This window comes from Monodelphis domestica, chromosome 4 (assembly GCF_027887165.1).
Source record: "Monodelphis domestica isolate mMonDom1 chromosome 4, mMonDom1.pri, whole genome shotgun sequence".
NCBI classification, from domain to species: domain Eukaryota; kingdom Metazoa; phylum Chordata; class Mammalia; order Didelphimorphia; family Didelphidae; genus Monodelphis; species Monodelphis domestica.
The window spans coordinates 157,959,305-157,981,798 of NC_077230.1; the positions used below are offsets into that span (position 1 = coordinate 157,959,305).

Genomic DNA, 22,494 nt, shown 5'->3' on the forward strand with positions numbered 1-22,494 from the left:
AGGAATACACCTTCTTCTCAGCACCACATGGCACATTCACAAAAATTGACCATACATTAGGTCACAGAAACATAGCACACAAATGCAGAAAAGCAGAAATAATGAATGCAGCCTTCTCAGATCACAAGGCAATAAAAATAATGATTAGTAATGGTACATGGAAAACCAAATCTAAAACCAATTGGAAATTAAACAATATGATACTCCAAAACCGTTTAGTTAAAGAAGAAATCATAGAAACAATTAATAATTCAATCGAGGAAAATGACAATGGCGAAACATCCTTTCAAACCTTTTGGGATGCAGCCAAAGCGGTAATCAGAGGTAAATTCATATCCCTGAATGCTTATATTAACAAACAAGGGAGAGCAGAGATCAATCAATTGGAAATGCAAATTAAAAAACTGGAAAGCGATCAAATTAAAAACCCCCAGCAGAAAACCAAATTAGAAATCCTAAAAATTAAGGGAGAAATTAATAAAATCGAAAGTGATAGAACTATTGATTTAATAAATGAGACAAGAAGCTGGTACTTTGTAAAAACAAACAAAATAGACAAGGTACTGGTCAATCTAGTTAAAAAAAGGAAGGAAGAAAAGCAAATTCACAGCATTAAAGATGAAAAGGGGGACAGCACCTCCAATGAGGAGGAAATTAAGGCAATCATTAGAAATTACTTTGCCCAATTATATGGCAATAAATACACCAATTTAGGAGAAATGGATGAATATATACAAAAATACAAACTGCCTAGACTAACAGAAGAGGAAATAGAATTCCTAAATAATCCCATATCAGAAATTGAAATCCAACAAGCCATCAAAGAACTTCCTAAGAAAAAGTCCCCAGGGCCTGATGGATTCACCTGTGAATTCTATCAAACATTCAGAGAACAGTTAATCCCAATACTATACAAACTATTTGACATAATAAGCAAAGAGGGAGTTCTACCAAACTCCTTTTACGACACAAACATGGTACTGATTCCAAAACCAGGCAGGTCAAAAACAGAGAAAGAAAACTATAGGCCAATCTCCCTAATGAATATAGATGCAAAAATCTTAAATAGGATACTAGCAAAAAGACTCCAGCAAGTGATCAGAAGGATCATTCACCATGATCAAGTAGGATTCATACCAGGGATGCAGGGCTGGTTCAACATTAGGAAAACCATCCACATAATTGACCACATCAACAAGCAAACTAGCAAGAATCACATGATTATCTCAATAGATGCAGAAAAAGCCTTTGATAAAATACAACACCCATTCCTATTAAAAACACTAGAAAGCATAGGAATAGAAGGGTCATTCCTAAAAATAATAAACAGTATATATCTAAAACCAACAGCTAATATCATCTGCAATGGGGATAAACTAGATGCATTCCCAATAAGATCAGGAGTGAAACAAGGATGCCCATTATCACCTCTACTATTTGACATTGTACTAGAAACACTAGCAGTAGCAATTAGAGAAGATAAAGGAATTGAAGGCATCAAAATAGGCAAGGAGGAGACCAAGTTATCACTCTTTGCGGATGACATGATGGTCTACTTAAAGAATCCTAGAGATTCAACCAAAAAGCTAATTGAAATAATCAACAACTTTAGCAAAGTTGCAGGATACAAAATAAACCCACATAAATCATCAGCTTTTCTATATATCTCCAACACAGCTCAGCAGCAAGAACTAGAAAGAGAAATCCCATTCAAAATCACCTTAGACAAAATAAAATACCTAGGAATCTACCTCCCAAGACAAACACAGGAACTATATGAACACAACTACAAAACACTTGCCACACAACTAAAACTATACTTGAACAAATGGAAAAACATTAACTGCTCATGGATAGGACGAGCCAATATAATAAAAATGACCATCCTACCCAAACTTATTTATCTATTTAGTGCCATACCCATTGAACTACCAAAATACTTCTTCACTGATTTAGAAAAAAACATAACAAAGTTCATTTGGAAGAACAAAAGATCAAGGATATCCAGGGAAATAATGAAAAAAAACACATATGATGGGGGCCTTGCAGTCCCTGACCTAAAACTATATTACAAAGCAGCAGTCATGAAAACAATTTGGTACTGGCTAAGGAACAGAAAGGAAGATCAGTGGAATAGACTGGGGGAAAGCGACCTCAGCAAGACAGTATACGATAAACCCAAAGATCCCAGCTTTTGGGACAAAAATCCACTATTCGATAAAAACTGCTGGGAAAATTGGAAGACAGTGTGGGAGAGACTAGGAATAGATCAACACCTCACACCCTACACCAAGATAAATTCAAAATGGGTGAGTGACTTAAACATAAAGAAGGAAACCATAAGTAAATTGGGTAAACACAGAATAGTATACATGTCAGACCTTTGGGAGGGGAAAGGCTTTAAAACCAAGGAAGATATAGAAAGAATCACAAAATGTAAAATAAATAATTTTGACTACATCAAACTAAAAAGCTTTTGTACAAACAAAACCAATATAACTAAAATCAGAAGGGAAACAACAGATTGGGAAAAAATCTTCATAGAAACCTCTGACAAAGGTTTAATTACTCATATTTATAAAGAGCTAAATCAATTGTACACAAAATCAAGCCATTCTCCAATTGATAAATGGGCAAGGGAAATGGATAGGCAGTTCTCAGATAAAGAAATCAAAACAATTAACAAGCACATGAAGAAGTGTTCTACATCTCTTATAATCAGAGAGATGCAAATCAAAACAACTCTGAGGTATCACCTCACACCTAGCAGATTGGCTAACATAACAGCAAAGGAAAGTAATGAATGCTGGAGGGGATGTGGCAAAATAGGGACATTAATTCATTGCTGGTGGAGCTGTGAACTGATCCAACCATTCTGGAGGGCAATTTGGAACTATACCCAAAGGGTGCTAAAAGAATATCTACCCTTTGACCCAGCCATAGCACTGCTGGGTCGGTACCCCAAAGAGATAATGGACACAAAGACTTGTACAAAAATATTCATAGCTGCGCTCTTTGTGGTGGCCCAAAACTGGAAAACGAGGGGATGCCCATCAATTGGGGAATGGCTGAACAAACTGTGGTATATGTTGGTGATGGAGTACTATTGTGCTAAAAGGAATAATAAAGTGGAAAAGTTCCATGGAGACTGGAACAATCTCCAGGAAGTGATGCAGAGCGAGAGGAGCAGAACCAGGAGAACATTGTACACAGAGACAAACACACTGTGGTATCATCGAACGTAATGGACTTCTCCATTAGTGGTGGTGTAATGTCCCTGAACAACTTGCAGGGACCCAGGAGAAAAAAACACCATTCATAAGCAAAGGATAAACTATGGGAGTGGAAACACCGAGAAAAAGCAACTGCCTGAATACAGAGGTTGAGGGGACATGACAGAGGATAGACTCTAAATGAACACTCTAATGCAAATACTATCAACAAAGCAATGGGTTCAAATCAAGAAAACATCTAATGCCCAGTGGACTTACGCGTCGGCTATGGGGGGTCGGGGGGGGGGGGAGGAAAAGAAAATGATCTATGTCTTTAACGAATAATGCTTGGAAATGATCAAATAAAATATATTAAAAAAATAAAATTAAAAAAAATACTAATAGCATCTAAAACATTTTCTAATTTTGAATTTTGGTCAAAAATTTTATAACATTGATTTTCAAAACATTATAAACATCTTTTTGGTACTAATTTAATGTACTTAATGATATCATCTTATATATAAAATTTTGAAAGTATAAACTTTTTGAGAGAAATCGTGATTATGATAAAATGAGAAGAGGAAGTATTTGTGTCTGTGTTTGCCTCTGTTCAAAAGAACATTTAAACTTCTTTCTGCAATAAATGGGTCATTGAAATATTTGAAATAGGATACATTTCTGAATAGAATTAAGAAATTATTCAATATACTAAGATGAACTCTCCATAAATGCTCTCAAACTTCTCTGCCACTTCTACCCATTATTCCTGATTCTATTTTCTGAACTTAGAAAGATTAAGTGCAAGTCTTTTTCATATGACAACATTTTTAATATTTTAATCTAACTACCATGTTCTATACTATTTCCCCCACTCCCCCAAAGTAAACACCTTGAGATACTTTAGTCTAAAACATTCTTTACTCCTCATATTCCAGATTTTAAAATATCTTCACTATTTGAATATGTTATAGTTCTAATTATTTTCCTTATAATGTGCCCACACCTGAATTTGATATTTGGACATGGCCTTGTCAACACAGTAAACAGTTTGATCACCATCTCCCCATTTTTGGATACTTTTATCAGTTACCATTTAAGGAAATCCATTAAATCTCAGTCAGTGCCAAGCTGATCCTTATTTAGGACAATGGAAAGACAGTACAGTGCCATTATATTTCAAGAAAAAAATATAGGATATTGAATAAAGCAAGTTCTCTTGAACACTTTCATTAAACTCACACTTTATTCATTTACAACAGGCTATATCCTTTATCATGCTTTGCTCTAGGGCAATCTTGATGGCATGGCTAAACCCCTAAGAGTCTTATGAGATTTTATGGAAATAAATAAAAAAGGACACAGGTTGATAATTATTGATGGTTTTTCCTGTTATTTTTTATTGTTTAAAAATTACCTCTTAAGTAAAAATGCATATACAATTTAGAAATAAAGGGTGAAGCCATAAATAAATTAGATTATAGTATACTTTGTCTTTTAGATCTATGAATAAGGGAAGAATTTATGTCTGATAAGACCAAGAGAATATTATAAGATATAAAATAGATAATTTTGAATATATTAAATTAAAAAAATTGAACAAACAAAACTAATGCGACCCAGTTAAGAAGGTAAACAACAATATGTGGTAATTGTCTGAAAAATCTTCATTTCTTAAATATATAGAGAACTGAGTCAAACTTGGAATAAAAAGAATTTCACAATTGGCTAGTGGTCAAAGGATATAAACAGGTGATTTTAATTTAAAGAAATTAATATTAACATGCTCCAAATTACTATTAATTAGAGAAATGCAAATTAAAACAACTCTGAGGTACCACACCAATCTCTCTAATCTGATAAAACAGGCTCTCTAATCTGATAAGAGTTGGATTGGAAGAACTGGGGCACTAATGCACTGGAACTTTCAAGTGATACAGCCATTCTGGAGAGCAATTTGGAAACATGAATACAGGGTCATAAAACTGTGCATACCCTGTGACCCAAGTAGGTTTCTATCCCAAAGAGATCAAAGAGAGAGGAAAAAGCCTACCTGTACAAAAATATTTAAACTGAAAGGCAAAACCTCTCTTTCTTCATGCCTCTTGCACAATCCCCCCCTTTTATTCTCCAAAAAAAATGCAACTTGCATTTTTCAATGATACTTACCTTTATAATAATTCTATCTATCTATTCTCAAACCTGCACCATTCGAATTATTCTCTTACCCACCCTCCCCAAATAACTAAATCCTAAACTAATCTTAGCAATTCTGACTACCTAGTGCTAAGCTAAGAGTGGGATAGGAAAATGGTTTAGGTAAGGAATTTACACGAACATAGTTTCACATCACAACAAATCAAGTAACAATCATCAACTGTAGAATGACTGAACAAGTTGTGGTATATGAATACAATGGAATAAAATTGTACCATAAGAAATTATGAGCACTGTGATCACACAAACAAAAAAAGTAAAACCTGGCAAGACTTATATGAAGTGATGCATATAGAAGTGATTATAATAAGGGGAACACTGTACTCAATAACAGTAATAAAATATGTTAATCAATTGTGAATGATTTATCTATTATAAGAAATGCAAAAATCTGAGACAACACAAGGAACACAACGAAAAAGGTCATTAACTCTGATAGAAGGAAATGATGATGTCTGAAAGCAAATTGAAGCATGCTATTCTTCATTTTCTTTCATCCATGAATTTTTATTTATTATAATAAATACATTTTAGTTCATAACATAAAACATATATATACATATATGTGTACATATGTATATGTACAGATAGTATAATAAAGCATTTACAGCATTTATTTTATTGCCTACCATTATGGGGAATAGTAGGGAGGGATACATTTTAAAGACAAGTTTTTTTTTTTTTCTTGTGTTCAGTTGGGAAAACACAAACAAATGAACAGAATCAGACTTCCCTTTCTTCCCTGAAAAAAATTCCAAATTCCAAAGAATTAGAAGTTGAGGGGATGCCCATAGATTAGGGAATGGCTAAACAAGCTGTGGCATATGATTGTGATGTTATAAATTCTATTGTGCTATATGATATGACAAGCAGGTTCTTTTTTTGAGAAAAATATAACATAGAAAGACCTACAAGAAATTATGAAGAGTAAAATAAGAAGAATCAAGAGAACATTATGTACAGCCCAAAAATATTGTTTGAAGAATCACTCATATATATTGACCTTAAGAGAAATAAATCAGAATAGAAATATCAAAGACAGTAGTATATACATGTATTTTTTCCAGTCAAATGATAAATACTTCCTCTACTCAAAAGAGAGGAGGGAGGGAATTAACTGGTTATTTTAATGTAACAAACAAATAAATAAGTACTTTTTAAAAAAATATCATGAATTTCCAAAATACATTTCTACTTATCTCCTATTTTTACCTTATCAGAATTTTGAACAATCAAATGAGCCCAAAACTTCACTAAAAGTCAATAGTTTCTACTGGTGTGATTCTACTCTAAATTACTTTACAGTTTTTTAGTTATTTTATAGATTTCCTAAATATTCATATAATACCCTTAATTTTACCCTCACTTACACTGTCCCTAAATGTCTCTCTTTACATAATTTGGTGGACTATTTAGATGAAATTAATATTGAATATTATTGTTTAAATAGTTCATTGAACCATTTGAAAGAATAATTAAATATGATACCCAAATGTAACTTGCAGATATTATGTAGGAATAATCAGTAGTAATATTATGATTTGCATGTGTTCATTTTATTTGAGAATATACATATATATGTGCATTCTACTATAAAAGTCTCCCAAAAACCAATGTCTGTTTATGAGCTAGGAAAAGACCAGTTAACATTTTTTAGCTTTTTTTTAAATATCAAAGGTATGTTTTGCCCCCCTTTTATAGCTATTTCAATATATGCACAATTCTGGGACTTCAAAATAAATTATTAAGACTTGTAATTCCTTCACACAAATTCATCAATTCATAAGTACAAGGGGGGAAAAGCTATAGTTCTCTTTTTTAGAATATTTAAAAATCATTCTTTCCAAGTATGTAAAAATTGATGTTTTTGTTAGTTATTTGGGTACAAAAGAGTTAATGCAAACTATTTCATTTACCAGCTTTCTGAATAACATGGTAGGTAAACAAAAAAGAACCAGTTTAAACTTATCTAATTTTTGCTAATTGAACAATCTTCCATGGTCATCATTATGACCAATTATATTGATAAATACATGTTATATTTCCTTTTTCAAATTTTATTGGAGAAATAAGATGGTAAATACAAGATTATCTATTTCTTTTATTTTTAAAAATAGCCACATAATTTCTTGTAGTTAAGTTTTATTAATGTATTTTGATTGGTATGCTGTCAGAATGCCTAATATCTTACCCTGCCACACTTTCACATGCATACACAGACATACATAAGTATATATCTATATCTATCAATATATATATATACATGTATATATAAAACACATACATATATAAATTGAGGCATGCATACATCCTTGATTCCTTCTCTGTGGCAAGGGAAAAATAGCAAACTAACTGCAAAATGACCAAATCTGAGAATGTATGAAGCATTCCAATACTCATACCCTCTACTTTATCACTGAAATGAGGAAACTGAATTCATCTCTTCTATTAAATATAGATTTGTCATTGAAATTAAAATACTCAAGTACCGCTTAGTGTTATTTCCTTTTGCCTCATATTCACTGTGTACATTGTCCTTATTCTACTTGTTTTACTCTTTGTTGATATGACAGTCTTCATTTCCTCATTTTTAATAGTATAATTACATTCCATTACTTTCATTCATCACGATGTGTTCTATTTTTCAGCAAATTATTTGTAACAATTACAAGCACTGCTCCAAATACTTGAGAATTTTTATAGATTTTCTTTCTGTATTTCATCTCCTCAGGGATAAATGTGCTAGGTGAAAGGGGATAGAAAGCTTAGTGACTTTTCTTGAGAAATTCCAAATCATCTTTCACAAACCATGAACCACAAGAGTGTTCTATATGCTTACATTTGCATATCACTTTCATTTATATTGGCTAATTATATTATTGTCTTTGCCAAATGGATATATGTGAAGTGAACACAGAATATTTTAACTATAATTTGTTTTAATGATAACAAGCTGTATTTATACAACACTTTAAGGTTTGCAGGTCTCTATATATGTTTTATTTATGCTATCTTATTTGATCCTCACAAAACTCTCTGAGGTAGTTGCTATTCTCATCTCTATCTATTAATAAAGAAATTAAGGAAGTGGTAATTTTTTGGGCCCAGGGTCACATAGCCAGTAAGTTTATGAAACAAGATACAGATTCAGGACTTCCTGATTTAAAGTTCATTGCTCTGTCCATTGTAACACTTAGCTCTCTTATTATATGACTCAATATATTTTTTGCAAAAATATTATTATATTTGAATTTTGACCCTGGGAGTTGTCTTAAAGATTTTGGTAAAATCCCCACATTTCTTAGAAAGCAGCTATTGTTTGGAAATATTGAATACAATTCTTTTTTTCCAGGATTGTTAGTTTCTCTCATTTTAACTGCATTAGTTTTATCTATGCAAACACTTTTAAGTTTTGTATTATCGAAACTGATTTTTTCTTTTACCATGGACAATATCACTTATGTGGCTTATATTTCTTACCTGAATTATAGATCTTAAAAGTACCTCCTGCCTCATACTTCTGTTTTCTGCTCATTTTTGGCCTATATGAATTTTAGGGAAACTGTAGAAATGAATGTTCTTCATTTAGGATTCCTTTAATTGATATTAAGTGCAATTTTGATCATTTATAAGGATGACAACAGTCTTTTATTTTATAATAAGATTCTGCTTAGAAATAGCATGAGCACAATATAATCTATACGTATAAAATATATACTATTCATAAGTATATTTATATTTATCTGCTTGTACTTTGTGTTCACATATATATAAATATATATAATATAAACATATCTGAACATATCATTTTAACTTACTTATGTAGCAGAAATAATTGCACTATTAAAATGGAAAGGATAGGCTTCCATCAATCTCAGTTAAATACTTAAAGTAAGCTAAAAAATAAATAGTACAATCTCACAAGGACAGCTCAACTTAAAAATATTACGTAATAATTCAATCACGAATCAGTGGATGGGAGAAAAATAGTCATTTTCATTCCAAGTTAGCAAAGTGGCATCCCATTATATTTGACTTGACTAACTTGAAACCTCAATAATTTAATAGTCTTGTGATCTTTGGGAAAGTTGGTCATGTGAAAACTCTTTTTGTATTCAACTTCTCTTTCAACTTTCTCTTTTCAACAGACACAAAAATATGGTGGTCATTGCTAGCATATCCTTCAATTCTCCCTCATCTAATAATTCCTAATATTTCCTCTTGACCTCAGGATGTTTAATAATTGCAAATAAAGTATTTTAATGAGAAAGAGCTTTATTAATTAAACAATGGGGCAGAATAATAAAAAATTGAACTTTGAATTTATAAAGTGTACTTTTGGGGAAAGAGTTGTCTCCTTTCATCAAAGTGTATAGGAAGAAATGAATATAAGAAAATAAGGGTAGACCTTAACATGGAAGACTTTCATGTAAAAAGTAGGATGTTTGAATTTTAAAGTTACCGAGTTGAGAGTCAGTGAAAATTTTTGAGCATAGTAATGAAGTCTAAATTTATGCACAAACAAGATTCATTTGGCAGGGATATGAATTGTGGATTTTTGAGACATGAGCATATTTTGGGGCAATACAAATGAGTCTGTAGCCAGAGATTAAAAATGACATATTTCCCTTATTTATCAGAGTAAGGGTCAATGTTTCTCTTGTCTTGAATTATGTACATTGCCTTTTACCATTCACTGTAACTTATTTTGATGTTGTGTTTGTAATTTTGACCCCTGTGAATACTTAGCTAATCACAAATAAGTGAATACCTACTTAGTCTGTAAAATTATTCTGTAAAATTATCTAAACACCAAAAAATATATTTTGAGGAAGAGAAGAATGAAAAATATAAAGAGAAGAGTATTTGGAAAACATTTTTTCATACTTCATTTTTCTTTCTCCTGTCTCCCATTCCATTATATTTGACTTGATTAACTTGAAAGTGTCACAATTTGATGGACATGCTTGGGGAAGTAGGTCATGTGAAAACTCTTTGGGGCTTCAATTTCTCTTTAAATAAATGAACAAATAAATAAATAGTGGTCAGTTATCAGAATGCTTCCTTATAATTATTATTGTCTTATTATAACCATCTAGACAATTTGTGTAAAGCTGTATTATTCATTGTCCTGAGTTGTCTAATAGTTATAATTATGGCAATGAAGGCTCATTTATGAAAGGAGTTTAATAGTTTTAATCACAATATTAAAGTAATGTAATATATAGGAGTGTATGGAGAAATGTATTTTGTTCAAATACTTATGTCAAGACCTTTGTTTATTACAAAAACAATTCTCCAAAAGGACAACAACCAAATCCCATAAATTACTTGATTCTTATACCTGCATACAGATCAGGGGGGTGAAATTCTAGATCATGATTGTGAAAATTACTGATGAGGAAGTGTAGCAAACACTGAGACTAAAATAAGTCTATTTTCTAATCACTCATAAGTATTTATGAAGCAGGACAATAAAAGGTAATAGCTGCCCCATTGTTAAGCAGTATTAGAAAGAAAATGACATTGTATGTTGTTGGCCTCTTTTGTTTGGGGTCATAAAATGGTAAATGTGTAATTAAAATATCTTGTAATTATGTGCCCTTGTTAATTTAATATTCTCATTTCATGAGCAATGTTGCTTTGTTTGATGTGATGTATTTTCAACAGATTCTGACAACACTGATATAATCTTAAACTGTAGAAATTAATATTGTAACAATTTCTCTTGTGACTACAATTTTTGAATTGTCTTTGTTTGAATTGAAAAGATGGTAAATGTATTTTATTATGTTTTCATTTTATTTATTATAGAAGATATTTACACCTACCATGTTGTACAGCTGAATATTTCCAATTGGGAAATGGCTGAACAAATTGTGGTATCTGTTGTTGATGGAATACTATTGTGCTTAAAGAAACAATGGAGTAGAGGAATTCCATGTGAACTGGAATGATCACCAGTAATGGATGCAGAGTGAAAGCAGCAGAACCAGGAAAACATTGTACACAGAGACTAATATGCTGTGGTACAATTGAACATAATGGACTTCTCTAAGAGTAGCAATGCAATGATTCAGGACCATTCTGAAGGACTTATGAGGAAAAACACTATGGACATTCAGAGGAAGATCTGTGGGGGTAGAAACACAAAAGAAAAACTACTGCTTGATCACATGGGTCAATGGGGATATGATTGGGGTTATAAACCCTAAATGATTGCCCTAGTGCAAATAATAATGTGGAAATGCCTTAACCAATGACCCATGTAAAACCCAGTGGAATTGTGCATCAGCTAAGGGAGGGTGAAGGGGAGGAAAGGAACATGATATTTTTAATCCTGGAAAAATAATCTACATTAATCTATTAAACAAATTTATGAAAAAATCCAATCATTCCCACACTTGCCACGTGTTCATTCAAGAAAGTCAAGATTTTAGAAATACACATTCATGGAATCTAGACTATGTATTCAGTATTGTTTCTCTACCAGCAAACAACCAAACTAGACAATCTCATAATATTTCCTTCATAAAGGTCTTCACATATTTAATTTAATTTAATTTAATAAAATCCAATGTGAAAGAACTATTGAATTAGTAAATAAGACTGGAAGTTGGTACTTTGAAAAAAAAATAGACAAAATATTGGTCAATCTAATAAAAAATGTAAGAAGAAAACCAAATTAACAGTATCCAAGATGTAAAGAAAGATTTCACCACTAGTGAAGAGGAAATTAAAGCAATCATTAAAAACTATTTTGCCGAATTATATGGCAATAAATATGGCAATTTAGATGATATGGATGAATATTTACAAAAATATAAATTGCCTAGATTAACAGGAAAAGAAATAGTATACTTAAATAATACCATATCAGAAAAAAGAAATTGAACAAGTCATCAAAGAACTCCCTAAGAAAAAATCCCCAGGTGCTGATAGATTCACAAGTGAATACTATCAAACTTTCAAAGAAAAACTAATACCAATAATATACAAACTATTTGACAGAATAAACAAAGAAGGAGTTCTACAAGTTTCTTATATGACACAAATATGGTAATGGTTAGGTCAAAAACAGAGAAAGAAAACTATAGACCAATCTCCTTAATGAACATAGAATCAAAAATTTTAAATAGGATACTAGCAAAAAGAGTCCAGCAATTGATCATGAAAGACTTTTTTTTTATGATCACGTGGGATTTATACCAGGAATGCAAGGATAGTTTAATATTAGGAAAACCATCCACATAATTGACCATATCAACAAGTAAACCAACCTTTGACAAAGTACAACATTCATTCCTAACCCTAGAAAGTATAGGAATAGAAAGGCCTTTCCTAAAAATAATAAACAGTATATATCTAAAACCATCAGCAAACATCATCTGCAATGGGGATAAACTAGAAACCTTCCCAATAAGATGAGGAGTGAAACAAGGATGCCCATTATCACCTTGATTATTTGATATTGTACTAGAAACACTAGTTGTACCAAGTAGAGAAGAAAAAAAATTGAAGGTATAAAAATAGGCAATGAGGAGACCAAGCTATCACTCTTTGATTATAATATGATGGTCTACTTAAAGAATTCTAGAGAATCCACAAAACAGCTAGTGGAAATAATGAACAACTTTAGCAAAGTTGCAGGTTACAAAATAAACCCACATAAGTCATCATCATTTCTATGTATTTCCAACACATCTCAGCAGCAAGAGTTAGAAAGAGAAATTCCATTTAAAATCAACCTAGATAATATAAAATATTTAGGAATTTATCTGCCAAGACAAAGATAGGAACTATTTGAACACAACTACAAAGCACTATCCACACAATTAAAACTAGATCTAAATAATTGAAAAAAAATTAATTGCTCATGGGTAGGATGAGCTGCCATAATAAAAATGACAATCCTACCCAAACTAATTTAATTATTCAGTTCCACACCCATTAAACCAACAAGAACTATATCAAAATTCATTTGGAAAAACAAAAATTCAAGAATATAAAGGAAAATATTGGAAAAAATGTGAAGGAAGGGGGCCTAGCAGCTCCAGACCTCAAACTATACTATAAATCAGTGCTCATCAAAACAATATGGTACTGGCTAAGAGACAGAATGGAGGATCAGTGGAATAAAATTTGGAGAAGTGACCTCAGCTAGACAATCTCTGATAAACCCAAAGATCCCAGTTATTGAGACCAAAATCCAGTATTGGATAAAAACTGCTGGGAAAATTGGAAAATAGTATGGGAGAAATTATGTTAAAATCAACGTCTAACACCCTACACCAAGATAAACTCAGAATGGGTGAATGATTTGAATATGATGAAAGAAACAAATTTATGAAAAAATCCAATCATTCCCACACTTGCCACGTGTTCATTCAAGAAAGTCAAGATTTTAGAAATACACATTCATGGAATCTAGACTATGTATTCAGTATTGTTTCTCTACCAGCAAACAACCAAACTAGACAATCTCATAATATTTCCTTCATAAAGGTCTTCACATATTTAATTACCTGAATAGTTTATGCATAATTACATTTATATATCAAACTACATATATGTTGTTCTTATTAAGGGGTCATCTACCTTTAACAATTATTGCTTTGTAGTTATATACATCTAACTAGTCAGGTATCATTAGAGAATAACAGAGAAAGAGAAAGACTGTGAAGAGAGAGATGGTAGCAATGATTGTAAATGCTTATGGAATTTATGCTTAAAATATCACAGGATTACTGTAATGCTAAAAGCTGGTTGAGACTTAAAAAAACATTTAAATCAACTGATACATCACTATTATTGTACAACATCTTCAATTTTTCAGACAATGTTTGAAGTTCTTCATTCAAAGGACACTCAATACTCTAATTTAACAGCTATAATCATTAGAAATATTTTTCCCCTTTTCATCATGTTGCAATATGTTTCTCTGTATTGCCTACCCATTTCTCTTGCTCTTCTTTCAGAACACGCAACAGAAATTAATCTTTCTTCTTCAAAATGACTATAATATTTCTTAAATCTTTGTTAGACTAAACATTTCCCACTATTTTTATTGAACCTTGTGTAGTAAGTTATCTGTTCCTTACATCAGGTTAGTCATCATTTTAAGCAAATAATGAGCTAATTTATATCTCTCCTTAACTCTGATGTTCCTTTGAATTTCTATTTTAATTGCACATCAATCCCTGAAATTCTACTAAAATTTCTTTGAATTCTTGATATTCATTATTCATCATATTTCAACAAACTTTTACATTCACATACAACAATTTCCTCTGCCTTTGCATACATAGTCTCTTTCAAATCAGTTATTATTCAAATATTGTTTCTGTTTTTTTTTTCAACAGATGAGTTTCCTTACTACCAATAACTTTATTGGGGAAGATATGAATCCAGGAGTAGGGTTCATAGACAAAGAATATGAGAAGTTATAACTTTTCTCAATTCCAAATTGCTATCTTATGAGGATAGAATAATTCACACATATATTTTCAATCTGGCATATTTTTGAACAGGTGCTCCAAAATGGAATACATTCATATTTTATATATTTATTCATGTTTAAAATTATATGCTCAAAATTATTGGCATTTTGGAAAATTTTTAAAAAATTTTTAGAGTCAAATTTACATTGATTTTAGGTGCCATCTATTTTTCATTGATGTTAAAATCAACATTTTTCCTACTTTATGACTCTGATTTTTCTAACTGTATTTTAAAAAATATTCAAATGTATGTTATAATTTATTTTTTCCTGTAATTTCTAATCTAACATTATTGTTGAAAATGTTTCCCTAATCCAATTGTGAAAGGTGAAAACCTCTTCTTCTCTAGTTTATAAGAATATGCAATTTTTATAAATATTTGCAGAACATATATTTGGAATTTATTTTAGTGTAATAATCTAAATATATCCTTTCAGAATTGCTTCCTCATTCTTTCCAATGCTTTATTGTTGTCATTTTGCAAGCATTTATTGCCATAAAGGTTTACTCTTCAAATCCTAGGAAGCAGCATATGAAGACAATAGCTTTAAGAAAGTTGTAGGCTACAAAATTAACCCTCAAAAATTAAGAAAATATGTAATAATAATATAGTTCAAGATGCAATAATAGAAAGGAAAATATTATTCCAAATAACAACAAAATACATAAAAAACATTCTTAGTTTTCTAAGGTACATATTTTTTAATCTTATGATATAGGAATTTTTTTACTGTGTGAAATAATTATTTTCTTAGCAGGCACCCTAGCTTTCTTCTTTATTTTACTAAGAAATTTACAGACAGGTTATTTTGAACCCTATCAATAGGGATATTTGATCAAAATGATTTAAATGATTTTATTTATATTAAGAAAATGTCCTATCTTTCCAAACAATTTTTGTGAGTTGAATAACCTGTCTCAATTGATATAATATTGTATGGAATTTTTATCATCTTTATCATCAATATGATTTATTACATTATTTGTTTTCCTAATTTTGAACTACATTTTAAGTGATAAATTGGAATATAATTTAGGGGAAATTTTTCTCTTAATGAGAGATCCCTTTTTTTCTTTCATATTTGGCCTGATGGCTTATTGGTTATGGCCAATAAAAGGTAGGAAGAAGTGACTAAAAAAAAAAAACACTCCAAGAAGGGAAGGAAGGTTGATACAAATCTCTTTTTGATGGTTAAAATAATCCCTATTTTTCCGAATACTCGAAAAGTCTTTGGGTAGGAGGCTGTTTAAAAAAAAAAAACAACAACAACTAGATCATCCTATCTGGTAGATAATGAGAATTATGGAAAGAAAACACACACACACACACACACACACACACACACACACCACTGTAATCTTCCCACTTCACTGTCTCATATATCATGGGCATATCTGATCCTATTAAAATCATTATATGGCAACTGCTAGAGATGCCAGTTTGTGCCTGTATAAAATTCTGAGTATGCAAACCTGAAAGATAATACAGATAAAGAGTAATCTTCATACTATATGATTAATCTGAAGAATATACTTGAAGATTAGTACTTGACTCCCTAAAAATGAGACAGAATACTGAATAAAAGTATTAGTAGCACTTTTTTATGGTACATTAACCAAGGGCAGAGTAGAGATTCTCCAGAAGTGAACATAAAAGCTTCCTTAATACTAAATGAGTACATTATGATTCCAAAAACCATAATGAATACATAATGAATATTTCTGGGTGTGTTGTTTACTATACAATAAAAAACTCAGCAAATGTAGAAGGAATATGTGGGAACTGAAAAACCCAACTATTTTGATATGCTGTAAAATTTTTTCTGAAGATATTTCTTATATATATATATATATATATACATATATATAATTTATTCTCCTTTCATATTTCATCACTTAAAAATTCTGGAAAAAATATTTAGTTCATTCCTACTGGAGAAGGAACCAGGTCTTTTCCCAAAACATTTAATGAAGGGTAGCTTAGTATATGTAATAGGAGTGAGAACACTGGATTTTATTCTGGTTTGTCTCTTACTATCTGTTTCAACTATAAAATTCATTGAACTTTTCTTTGCTTCAATTTCTTCATAATCTCATTTTGCAGTTATGAGAACTAGCTCAGCTGATGATCTTTAAGTATAGAAATATCTGTTAAATCTGTTTCTTTTGGGTAGAAGTTATTTATTTTTTTAGTCCCCTCTCCCTTCAGCAATGTGACTAATGTATGTGTGTGACTGTGCTACAAAGGGCATAAATGTGTATGAACTGTTTATAAAGTTGCACATTACCTCCTTAGTATGAAAATACTTCCTTAATTTGCATTGTTACCCTAATCTGCACTCCGAAATAGAAATAGCTTTAAAATAAATGTCCTATTTGATTTGGGAAGACAAAACTTTGTGTGTGAGAGATATTTCTGGTTTATTACTTTTCCTCAATGATACTGTGATGCAATGCATTGGAAAGAGGTATCAGTTTGGAGGCAGACTATTTTTCTATTATCATGTGTCCCTGAGGAAATCATTTTCCCTTTCTGGGAATAAGTTTTCTCACCTGTAAAATGAGAACCCTGATTACTTCTAATAATTTCTCCATTTCTACACCTCTCCATTTTTACATTTCTAAACACCACTTTAACAATGTCAGACTGAGACCCCTTTTGCCTCTCAAAGGCAGATTAGAAACTGTTGACATCTAATTATGCACATCTTCTTTATGTAATTTAAATGACTGAAAATCGATCATATTAAATTCTGTGAACACATTTTTCACAATAAAGAACAATGTGGCCATTGGTGAGGAGATAGTCTTAATGATAGTTATTACAATTTGGTTTATATGACACCCACCCTCCTCACATTTTGTGCCCTGTCCTTATTCTTTCATTCTTCATTAAGTTGAAAAGGGAGTTTAGGAGGAATAGGAACCATTGTTACTTTTTGGACTTATAAGACCTTAAAAAATTATTATTTCATGAAATCAAGGTGATTTCCTTAGTTGTCTAAGTATTTTTAGATCAGGAATTGTTAATTTCTTGTGTTTTGGATCATTCTGCCACTTTGGTAAAATCTTTGGAACCCTTCTCAGATTACATTTTTAAATGCAGGAATTAAAATGCATATCATATGTAAATCTATCTATATGTCTGAAGGTTGTTACCCCCATCCCCCAGTTAAAAGCCCTGCTATAAATACATTATTTTTCAGCTTGTTGGAAATTTCTTCCTTTATTTCCGACTTTGATTTTTATTTAATGAGAAGCACCACAAATTCTTCTTCATCCTAAATTTTTTTAAATTTATAATTATGAGAGTTAGTATCATTCTGTTTGTCTACACAATATATGCATAAATAAGACACTAACTTTATAGTCAAGGTTTTCTTTGTGAAAATTATATTTTGCACTAATAAAGTATATTTTGGTATTTTACTTAAGATCACAAACCTAGAATAAGAAGATTATGAAACTATATAACCCAATCCCTTCATTAAGCAGAGGAGGGAACTGTCCCACAGATATTGGGACTTACCTGATAGTGCACAAATATAAAGCTTCTTTAGGGCAACTGAAGGTCGACTTATGTTTCCAAAGAGACTGCTCTTTATTCTTTCTAATCAGTAATGAATGTTGACAGCTATACAATGTTCTGTATTCAATGATCTTCTCATCAAAACCCAACAAGCTCAGTGATGGTGAATGATGTGTTTTTCCCCCCTCCTTTGACAGATGCAAGACCAAAGTCTACCCTGATGAACTTCCAAACACAAGTGTAGTCATAGTTTTTCATAATGAAGCCTGGAGCACTCTGCTTAGAACTGTTTACAGTGTAATCAATCGGTCCCCACATTATCTTCTCTCTGAAATTATTTTGGTTGATGATGCCAGTGAAAGAGGTACGGATTTTTTTTTGTATTTTTTGTGTTGCCATAAAAAAAGCATTATAATCACTGGTTGTATTGTAAGATAATTGTTACTAATAGTCTTGCTTTATGCTCACATACAATTCTTTCTCATCCTCCCCAAACTATTTTCAGCCTTGCAGCTGCTAAAGTCTTCTCCTCTAAGGTCATCTTCTTTCAATTCTCTATACAATGTTTGTATCTAGTTGCTTCCATGTTGTCTCACATGCTATATTATAAATTACTTGATGATAGAGATCTTTTTTACTTCCCTTGTATCCACAACCCTTATTAAGGAGCAGAACAAATAGCGTTTTAAAAAAAATTGTTGTTAAATTATTGATCTATGGGTCAGTTACATGTTTCACCAGTCTACTTTAAAGTTCCCAAAATGAGGCTTACTAGTTCCTTCCAAGCCAACAGATCTCTTTATTCTACTATCTCTGGAAATTCCTGAGAAATCATATGAAACAACAAAATTGTTTTTTTTTCCATAAAGTCAACACACTCTTATTTAGTGTCCAAATCTGCAAAATTGATGCAGCTTTAAAGATTCTTGCTAACTCCATCCATCCCAACACTCCCACCTCAGTCAGTAGGATAAATATATTCCCCCTGACTCTGTCATGCTCCATCTCTGCTTATCCTATGTCCTTTATTCTCTCTCAAATAATGTTTCTTGGACCCAGCTTAAGAATGTAGTAATAAATGGAGAAAGAGAATTGAATATCTACCTTACTAAAATTCTAACTTTAAAAATATCCTAAAAAATAAAGTACCAGCACATGAACCTGAAACTCAGAGTGTTCTCCCACTAGACTCCACTCTCCACTTATTTAACCATTAATCACCAGTCTTTCCCTTAATGGGTTTATTTTCAGGCAATGAGCTGTACTGCCAAAAATGATTCACATGATGCATGTTTTTTAAAATTTTCCCTTTTAAGAGCACTTAGAAGAATATATGGATCCATACTCCCATCTTTTTCATCCTGATTACTTCTGATATACACACCAGGAACTAGTGACAAAGACAAAAATAATTTATAATTATAGGAACTTGATTTGCTGATATGTAACATTTTGGGGCCCAGTTACTAAAATTATCACCAGCAATCTTATTAATTCACTCTTTTATCCTAGACATTGTCAACCACCTGGCAGATATGGGTCATAATAAATGATGAGTGAGTTATATATAAAATTCTCAGATCTTTCGTTTCATTCTCTTCAAGTACAGAGATTGTCCTTAATTTCTCTGTTCTGTGTCTGCTTCATTTGTGATTTTTGCTGGTCTTTGAACCAGTTTCAAAATTCTATGAGAAATTTGTATTGTATCTTACAGATTTTCTCAAGATGGCATTAGAGAATTATGTGAAAAATTTGGAAGTCCCAGTGAAAATTATTAGGATGGAACAGCGGTCTGGACTGATCCGTGCTCGTCTTCGAGGAGCAGCTGCTTCAAAAGGCCAGGTCATAACTTTTCTAGATGCACACTGTGAATGTACATTAGGCTGGCTAGAGCCCTTGCTGGCAAGAATAAAAGAAAGCAGGTAAGAGTTATGTTTTATGTCTTTTTGTATTATGGTTGATCTTGTTAACAGAATTGTGGTGGAGGGCCTATCAGAACTTCCATTTAAGTCTAATCCCTATTTTTAGTGCCAATAATACATACATATTAAAACATAGCTATTAAAAATGGGATCTGTCCAAATATATGTCAAAAGTTTTAGTCTTATACCATTATGCCTTATAGTAATGTTTAATTTAGTATAAATATGGGGTATAATATTTATTCACTAGGTACATAAAATTAAATAATAGCATAATATGTATACAAATATATAACATACATGTGTATATATAAAAGCTTAAAACACATTATATGAGCCTAATAATTCAATGAAGGTAGTCAATAATACCACTTAATAGATTAAAAAATTAATATACAAAACTGCTGATTAAATTGCTAAGGATTCCATAACACATTAGTAGCAGAGCAGGATCTAAAACAAAACTCTCTGTCCCATATTATTTCCACTAGACTATTTTCTTATACAATTTAATTAAAAGAACAACTATAAAGTCCAATAACACTCATCAAAGTAACTTTTGTAATGTTCATTTACTTTCCTTTGGGTGGCATTATTTCTTTATATAGGATGTCTCAAAAATCTTGGTGCAGTTTTAAACTTAAAAGCTGTTTAAGCCTTTTAAAGCTTAAAATTGCATCAAGTCTTTTGATACACCTGGATTATAAAATATGATATGTGATATGAGATGTATATATAGGTATGCATTTGCATGTGAATATAAATATGGAACAATGAAAGAGAAGGATAGAGACAGTGAGATAGAGAAACTGATACAAGAAGAGACTGGGGCAGAGAGCTTATGTTATTTTTCATGGGAAATGGGATGGCACTTGTCCTGTTAGTTCATTGATATAAGCAATTCCTAATGAGGAAGTTTTCTACATCATTGAAGATTTATAACTGCTCTTCATCACATAATATCATTTACTTGGACATTGAAAGGTTAAACATTTTGCCTAAGGTCACATTGTTATTATGTGCCAAAGGAAGGACTTAAATTCAGGTCTTTCTAACTCTGTTAGACTTTACATCCAGTGTATCATATTGTCTCTCTCTCTCTCTATGGAAAGTCCTGGGAGACATTTGGATCTCCTTCAGAAAGAGGGGTATAGTATATAATGTTAATTTCCCACCCATTTGTGTGGGATTTGCTTATGGATAATGCATATATAACTAATCAAAACAGCAAATATACAAGGTCACGAAGTTTTGATATTTTAATAATATAATGTCTGGTGTCCTGAGAAGAGTTAGACTTATTATGTCCCCCTTTATCTTTTAAATAATGACAAGTGTTGTATCCTGTTTTGCTTTAAAGTCATTCCATGTCCAACAAAAAGGTCTTCGGGGAACGTAAATGACCATTTGAGCATCCAAAACAGGTGCTTCTTATTCTGAGACTAGTTCTGCCATAAGTTTCAGGATTCTATGTTTGCCAAGAAGACAGATGACGGCTGTCAGCAAAATGAGCCACAGCAGTTGAACAAAACAGTCATAACCTTGCAGTCAAGTTAGTGTAGTATGTAGCTAATGATATTTTTCTTTTGCATTATGCAGCATATCCTAGTCAAAGTAGCCACATATAGAAAGCTGAATTGAATTATATCTATATAAATGTACTCTGCATTAGTATATATGTCTGAATCATTTCTTATATGTAAAAATTTGTATAATATTAAAGATTTGAGAAATTTTAATTTTTTATGCATTGCTATCTATTATTACTAAAGTGTTGGACTAATGCCTGAAGCTTGGAGGTGAATAGCTCTGAGGCTATTCCAGCAGAATGCAGACTTTGGCAGGTTCTATTAGTTAGAGATATTTTGAGTATAGTCTGGGAAAAAAAGCAAAGAGATGTTATATGAGCACAGACCTTTCTAAAATTAGAGAAGTTCATCACAATTCACAAGGTTTTTGGTTTTCTTTTTGTGAGTTTTTGGTATATAACAATTCATAGATATTACATTTTGTCATATATACTTGCTGTGACTCCATATTTCTAAAACTTTAGCATACCCAAACTGGACTGCCTGTATTATATTCATAAGTTTTTAGTGATAGAGGACTAGATT

The 22,494-nt window shown here is 31.5% G+C and overlaps 1 protein-coding gene across 1 annotated transcript in view; it reads left to right on the top strand.

The window, feature by feature from the left end:
- GALNT13 (polypeptide N-acetylgalactosaminyltransferase 13) overlaps positions 1–22,494 on the top strand; it is an 809,448-nt gene that overhangs the window by 484,432 nt on the left and 302,522 nt on the right. The window contains exons 4-5 of the mRNA XM_001373001.4: positions 18,656–18,822; positions 20,173–20,380. Of these exons, the coding sequence (XP_001373038.1) occupies positions 18,656–18,822; positions 20,173–20,380 (375 nt within the window). The remainder of the gene's footprint in view (positions 1–18,655; positions 18,823–20,172; positions 20,381–22,494) is intronic.